At 35.0% G+C, this 7,947-nt stretch overlaps 1 protein-coding gene across 1 annotated transcript; it reads right to left on the bottom strand.

Annotated features, from left to right (window-relative positions):
- Positions 1-73: 73 nt before the first annotated feature.
- LOC106674333 lies at positions 74-7,098 on the bottom strand. The gene is made up of 3 exons (XM_014406975.2): positions 7,053-7,098; positions 640-1,167; positions 74-580 (listed from the first exon to the last, which is right to left on the bottom strand). The coding sequence occupies exons 1-3, from the start codon at positions 7,096-7,098 to the stop codon at positions 144-146; spliced, it is 1,011 nt and encodes a 336-aa protein (XP_014262461.1). The 3' UTR covers positions 74-143.
- Between the last annotated feature and the right edge of the window lie 849 nt (positions 7,099-7,947).

Here is a 7,947-nt window from a genome sequence, read left to right as displayed (position 1 = left end):
ATATTTCAACAATATATGTATACATACATATATTGTATACATACAATATATGAATAATAATATAAATAAATTAAGTTCTTTGGAGCGTCAAAGACAATTATGTTTAATTGTTCTGATGACTGAGGTTCTTTAACAAGTAAGTGTCAAGCATCACCGGTACTAACCGGGGTTACGTTTTTTAAAACACTTTCATGCGACGATCGGTTGAGATCAGCAGATCCCGGTTTTGCACGAGTGTTTTTCTCGGTTTTGAGAAGGCCATCTGTGTCAGAATGCCGAGTATTCACACTTTCTGTCAACATTTCGGGTAAGTCTACTTCTTCGTCGTCGTCTACTACGGCATCATCATATGTTGACACGAACTTGCTGTCAGTACTTGCCTCCGTACGGTTGTGGGAAGGAGCCTGTCCCGACCAGCCCCACGACGGAGGTACCACGTTTGCGAAGTAAGTTTCAAGCAATTCCATCCAAGCTGCCTGTAAAGAGTTATAAAGCTCTTGGGGCATGATGTTCGGGAAGAGTGGAGATTTGTGTAAAGCACCCTGCCAATATGCATTTCTTAAGGAATCGTCATTCTTTCCTAAAAATCATATTCTCTTTAGGGACTAACGTTAATTCCAGCACTTTTAAGGTAATTACCTGATATAATATCGTACATATGAGGTGGTAATGTACTCCTGCACTGCTCGGCTTTTGGGCAAGAACAGTCCACTGTAACAACTACTTGCTGGTAGCGACGTTGTATTTGGTCCATGCTAAATTTCATCAGTCTCAGAGTTTTTAAAGCCGTTTCCATTTCTATTGTTGACTTTACTTCCTGAAAATAGGGATTCAGCTCGGTGCGGAAATCGTCCACTTCCACAGGAATATTTCCGCAGGTTGAAGTTGGACAAGAACATTGGACGAACTCTCGCAGCTTGTTTTGTTTTGCGATTTGAGTATGCACCTCCATGGACAGCTGCTTCAATGCTAGGTTAAAGACATCCTTCTGGAAATCCTTGTTCTGGTAAAGCTCCTGCTTTTCAATGAGGTTGAAGTAGTCGCTCGGGATCAAACCTTTGAACAGATCCCATAGCATTTGGGGATTTACAAGACCCTTGCCCGAGATCACGACATCCGGCGGGTCATGAAAGGTTAGCGTTTTGGCATTTCCTTCAAAGGATCGTCCTGTAAAGAAGGTTTTAAGGTTAAAAATAACTTTAAAATAGTCATGAAAATAATGAAATAGAATTCTCCATTTTTGTTTTTTAAAAAGAAGGACTGAACACACCGAACATGCGATAAGGTAGGCCACTACACTCAATCCATGGCATAAGAGTTGGTAATCTTCATCCCTCGTACTATCAATATCCCTCTCCCAATCTCTCTCACACTCTCTCTCTCTCTCTCTTTCTCTCTCTCTCTCTCTCTCTCACTCACTCACTCACTCACTCACTCTCTCACCCTCTCTCTCTATTTATCTATCCATCTATCTACCTATCTATCTATCCAATCTATCTATCTACCTATCTATCTAATCTATCTATCTATCTATCTATCTATATCTATCCACCTATCTATTTCTTTGTTTCTCTATCTCTTTCTCTACTTCTTAAGAGAAGCATCGAATCAATCTTACTGAACTAAGGGGCTAGGAAAACGACAATCAGCCAGAAGACAGCAGACTTGGTTAATGCAGGACTCCTGCTTCCTAGTAATTAAAAGTAATGCTACTCCAGTAATACAAGAAGGTACAAGTAATACCACTTTACAATACTTTTTTCATAATTATTTACCCTTGGACCATACTGTGATTCAAACCGAGAACCGCTAGCGTGGTGGACGACTCGGCCACTGCGATTCCCTTCATGAAGGGTAGTATTGGATACATAATAAGCGAAATTTAAAATTGATCTAAGTACATTAGATTGAAAGGTTTGGAATTATTGGGTCTTCGAAGATTCAATTGTCTTCCATATACTAAAAATGATTGTGTACATCTTCTTCTGTATTATCCTTTGACTCCGATCTACAGTCGCTTTGGAAGATGTACACAATCATTTTTAGTATATCTTCGAAGATCCAACGATTCCAAACCTTTCAATCTAATGTACTTAGATCAATTTTAAATTCCCCTTATTATGTATCCTTCTTTCTCTCTCACTCTTCTCCATTTTTTCAAACACTATCTCTCTAGATATCTCTAACTCTCCTGTTTTTCTCTTTCTACGTTTAAGTCGTTTATTTTTATTTTTCTCTCTATTTCTCCTTTTAACAACCCCACTCTCACCCTCTGGGTCTCTCTCTCTCTCTCCCTCCCTCTCACTCTCCCTCTCTCCCTCCCTCTCTCTCTTTCTCTCTCTCCCTCTCTCTCTCTCTCTCTATCTATCTATCTATCTATCAATCTCTCTCTCTATCTATCTCTCTATCTATCTACCTATCTAATCTATCTATTTATCTATCTATCTAGTTATATCTCTATCTATATCTATCAAAGTCAAAGGATAATACTGCTGTATTATCGGCAAATGATGCACGAAAAGGAAAACATAGAAGCGGGGACATCTGCGCTATAAACGATAAAAAGTATTGTTTTGGTGGAGACTTTAATAGGGATTTTGAAAATCCTCCAATGCGATTATGCAGATGTATTGTGAAATGTTGAGGATTGGCCTGTTGCCATACGGTACTTCCGCGGCCTAAAACCTCGGGGAATACAAAACTCCCGCTTCATTGTATTATATTGTTATCATCATAATAATCATCTATCTTTCTCTCGAAATATCTGAAGCTCTCCAGTCTCTCTATCCCCCTCAATTCAATGACTAAATAAATAAATAAACGATATGTTCTTCTAAAATATACTATAATTGTGTGGACGAACAAATGGATAACAAACTGCCCACCTGTATAGTACTATACTAACGCGGCGTAACAGTTGTGTTTTGCGGGTTAGCGTGTCGGGTATGAACAATATATTTACATAACTTTACAGTATTTAAACTGCCATTAGTTACAGGAAGCGATATGGAAACGAAAGAGACCGTGAGACAAGTAACCGCTGACTTGCTAAAAAACTAGTTTTTTCTATAAAACTCCCACTAGCATCCCGACCGAGAACATTGTAGTACAGTTAACGCCTGACTCTGTATCTATTTATTTAAATAAAATTCCTTTTTTTAAGAAGCTTTTACTCTTGGTTCATCAATTCTTCAACTTTATTGGCGTGATCGATTTTCCCGCAAGGAATGTGAGTTTCTACTCTTCATCCGCCGTGTTCAGCACAAGAAAAAATCAAGAGAATCTACGTGGTCGATTGCCCCGTGGACGGACAGACCGGACTAGTAAAGAACATTGTTCAGACATTACAAATCCGGCTCTCTTCATCACCAACGAACTCCGTTGAGTGGCGGCTTTTTTGTTTCACAGAAGATACTTACTTCCTTTTCTAATTTCGAAAGGGTTAACAACAAGTCCAAACCAATTTCCAGGGAAATCCTTAAATATGTCGGAATTAATTACCGAATTTCGTCAGTACCGTTTAGGACCTCTGCAATATGCAATGCAATAAAAAAATTATTAAAGGACGAGCTAATTATTGAATACTGTTTAGAGCAACAATGTCTCATTTGGATAGACCTGCGGACGCAGTGGTATTAAACAATAATGTTTTCTATGCATTAGATACAATTAATTCCTTAAAAAAAATTTTCCTACAATAGAATTATTCCAAATTTAACAGCCAAAGTAATAGTAATGAAGTCCTATAATAGAGAACACCCAAAAGAGTTTTTAAACAAGTTGGATGAAAAACGTACAATTGTAATTACCAGAAACAAACTAGATAATACACATAACTCAACAACAGACCAACTTGATTCTACGTTGATCAGGACGTTAATACACAGGAATCACCCAGTTTTAGGAGCCAGTCTACAAGTCTTACAACCAAAAACATTAGACGAAGCTCGAAGTAAGTTGATCAACGATTGCAGTATTATCCAGTTCAACCCTAGTTCAAGACGACAGATACCCGGAAGTTTTCAGGAAAGATGTACAGATCGAAATCGATAAACCATCAGAAAATAAGATTATTAGGCCATCTAATTCACCATATAATCTCTTATATGGATAGTCCCCAAAAGGCCATTTTGCCTCTACAAAATAAAAATTAGAATGGTTATCGATTAGCGAAAATTAAATGACTATTGAAGATAACTTTCCTCTTCCCAATGCTGAAGATCTGTTTGGAAAAGCAACTTATTTTTCCGCTATTGATTTAGCATCAGGATTTCATCAGATTGAGATGGATGAAGAGTTTATCCCAAAATCTGCCTTCTCCACCGAATGTGGACATATGAATCCTTGAGAATGCCCATTGGATTAAAAATTCTCCTACCAATGCGTCATGAAAATCATATTCTCCAAAATATCTAACGTCCTAGTATTATGGATAATGTAATTATATTTTCAGATATTTTAGATGATCATTTAAAACATGTAAAAGGCGTACAGTGAAAATTAAATGAACATAAATTAAAATTCCAACTAGATAAAACGGAATTCTCCAAGAGAGAGCAGCTTTATTTAGAACTATTATGTATGAAAAAAGGTATCCGACCTCCTGATAAATTAAAATACATCAAAACTAACCTTTTCCAAAAACTACTAAACAATTTTTAGGTTTAACTAGTTATTACGCAAAATGATCCAAAATTACGCAAAACTTGCTAAACACCTTTACTGCCGCTGTAAGAAAAGGTGCCAAGAATCTTTTGAAAATCTCAAATTATTACTTGAAAATAACGTGTGATGATTAGTGACCGTTAATCGATATTTATTTAGAAATCGTGAGATGCGGTCTGGTGTGATGTAGGTTTCAGAAAAACATTTTCTTTATCGTGCCAACGTTTCGATCTTTATTGAGATCATCATCAGGGCTCCAAGTGTTTGTGTTCCGTGTAATTGTGTCATTCTTGCGTGTCGTGTCGAGAGTCAAGAAAATAACACACTATCTTGCATTTGCCTGATTTTTCTAAAGAATTTATTCTAACCATTGATGTCTGATGACTTCGCCATAGGCCTACCTCGAATATCTAACGGGAAAGATTTGGCTATAGCATTCACGAACGCTAAAAAAACTAGTAGAAAATTTGTCGACAATTGAAAAAGAACTATTGGCAATTATTTCAGCTTGCAAACATTTCCGCCCATATCATTACGGTAGTCAATTTTTAGTACAAATAAATCAAAACCCATTGCAGTGGCCCTATAATATTAACGAGCCCAATTCCAAACTAATACGAGGGAAATTATTAGAAGAAGAATTGGATTATGAAATTTGAAATTTGAAGGCAAAACAAACTTTTTTGCGAATTCCACCTGCACACCTGAATGCAATTGACATCGATCCTCTTCACGTTCTGGATGAACTTTTAAGAAAAAGTTGCTCCGAGAATAATAATGAAGATGATAATAATGATTATAACGATAACGTGAATCTTATAACTATTCATACAGAGGAAACCATAAACCAACAAGTAGCAATTGTTGATGAAAATAACATCTGGAACGAAATCAAACAGTTTTAAAAAGATGAAACGGAGAACCTTGTAATTCAACAGATTAACATTACCAAATTAACGAATTAATTATTCAATATGTAAAACTGAAATCAACCTACGGCATTTACGATAAAAAGGAAAAATAAGCAAGATCAATATCAATGTACTAACTCCTAATAAACAAAAAGAAACCCTTCAAACTATCATTTAGGTAAAATATATCAAGGAGGATTTAATAAAAATTACAATCACTTGGGAAAATTTATAGAATCTTGTTCTGCTTGTCAGGAGTCAAGTATAATAGAGACCCCACCCCAGTTGAATACATCACACTAACACTAACCATATCATTTGAAAATAGATACATTTGTTTTTAGGATAGAATTTTCTTAACTTTCAAAAAGACTTTTATACTTTCCTCTCAAGAGTCTCAACCAACTAGAAATACAAGAACACAATATGTTAAATCCTTACAAGCTCGAGCCTTATTACGTTACTCAGGTCATCCAGACTCGCATGGATTATTAGGATGCACTCCTCCATGAGAGAGGGAGAGAGAGAGAGAGAGAGAGAGAGAGCGAGAGAGTGTGGGAGGGAGGTAGAGAGAGATAGCTGTGTATATTTCAGATAGACACATTTTCGAGTACCTTCCTCAATATCATACCAAACACTGTACAAATTGACAATGTCATAGAATTTTATAATGCCAGAATTAAGAATTTGTTAAATCTTTACGAGATCGAGCCTTATTACATTACTCAGGTCATCCAGACTCGCATGGATTATTAGAATGCACTCCTCCACGAGAGAGTGAGAGTGAGGGGAGAGAGAGAGAGAGAGAGAGAGAGAGAGAGAGAGNATAATTTCAATTTTCATGTAATGTCCCTTTGCCCTCTTGCTGATCTAACGTGAAATATATTTTACCTTATACAAAAGGTGTACATTACAGAAAAGAATAGTTTGAGAATAGTAATTGATTCGCATGACGCAAGTTTTTCAAAATGATGTGATGAGGTCGAAGGTCAAAACCTTTCGTCGGGATGAAACATTTTATCTCCTTAATTAAGAAAACTCATACAATAACAAATAATATGGGATCGATATCTACTTAAATATTCATATATGTAGATCGATCAGTGGGATGCGCTGAATGTATCAATTAATTTTAATTACCCGTTTAAAAATTATTTTTACTCAACGCATAGTATCTTTCAATAAAGTTTTGCCAGAAGCATGAGTTGTAAATAAAACATTTCGATCGGGTATTTTTTTTTATTTATTTATCTTGTAAATTGCATTAAAATTAATGGCAATTCTGTATTAAATCATTGATCGAAGGCAAAATGTTAAGATTTCATAAAAAATTAAAGTAGTAAAAACAAATCAATAAAAAGATTCTGTTTTTATTTTAAAAAATAAACCAACGAAAGAATGCAATTCCAAATAAAAGGCAGCAAGCAGTGTAGTTTTGATAAGTTGTTACTTTTGAGTAAAATTGACATAACTTACCAAATGCTACTGCCACCAGGCAAGTAACGACTGCGAGAAACTTCATCGCAACAAGATACAATATACAGATATTCTGACCATTTATATACGTGCTTTTAAATAACATTTTAACAGCCTCGTTAGCTTATAATGGAAAGATAAATTTCGGTTGTCAACCTTTCGATTAAAAGAATAGCGAACAGGAAAATTAAATTTGTTAAATTATAAGAAAATAATTATTCTATATATATTTTGATGAAAGTGTTGATAAGAAAAAGATTTTCAGAACTTAATTTTGCAAGTAATAAACCAGAAGATATCTTTTTTTAAATAATACCCAAATAAAGTAATATCTGTGAATATTATAAAATATAAGATAACTTCTGTCATTATGACAACACAAGACGTGCATCTGGGTTCGTTGAATTAAAAACACAACATATGACCATCAGCTAGTCAGGGCGCAAAAAACAAAAACATTTTTCAAAAAAGAGGCTGACATAGTTGTACCGACAGATAAAACAAAACAAAGTGTGGTGTTTTACAAAGATACCTTCAAAAGATGAACGACATGCTTTAAGATATCTCCGAAGTAGTCGAGGTAAAAGATCCTAGTGAATACATATACAAACTTTACAACAGAATTATTATAAATTTATATAAAAACAAATTTCGAAAGTACTAGCAAAACTAAATGTCTAATGATTTGTTCATTTTTTTATCTGCTGACCTAACTACCACATTTTTTGTTATGATTACCTATCTATTTATCTATATATCAAGCTACGTAACTAATAGTTTATCTGTTTCTCTAAATCTTTCTAAAATATTTCCATTTCTATTTGAAATAATTATCTTTTCCAATCCAACACATTTCATTTTTATAACATTAGAGTAATATCTTTAATATTTCATA

This window comes from Cimex lectularius, unplaced genomic scaffold (assembly GCF_000648675.2).
Source record: "Cimex lectularius strain Harlan isolate CLEC.00 unplaced genomic scaffold, Clec_2.1 scaffold65, whole genome shotgun sequence".
NCBI lineage: Eukaryota > Metazoa > Arthropoda > Insecta > Hemiptera > Cimicidae > Cimex > Cimex lectularius.
Note: the sequence above shows the minus strand (reverse complement) of the source record. Positions and strands in the feature narration are given on the sequence as shown.

What these genes read in the sequence shown, in the direction of transcription:
- LOC106674333 (XM_014406975.2), bottom strand. Translation starts at nt 7,098, where the DNA reads ATGAAGTTTCTCGCAGTCGTTACTTGCCTGGTGGCAGTAGCATTTG. An exon ending in CCTGGTGGCAGTAGCATTTG is followed by an intron (nt 1,168 to 7,052) that starts GTAAGTTATGTC and finishes CCTTCTTTACAG; the next exon opens with GACGATCCTTTGAAGGAAAT. An exon ending in TATGTACGATATTATATCAG is followed by an intron (nt 581 to 639) that starts GTAATTACCTTA and finishes TATGATTTTTAG; the next exon opens with GAAAGAATGACGATTCCTTA.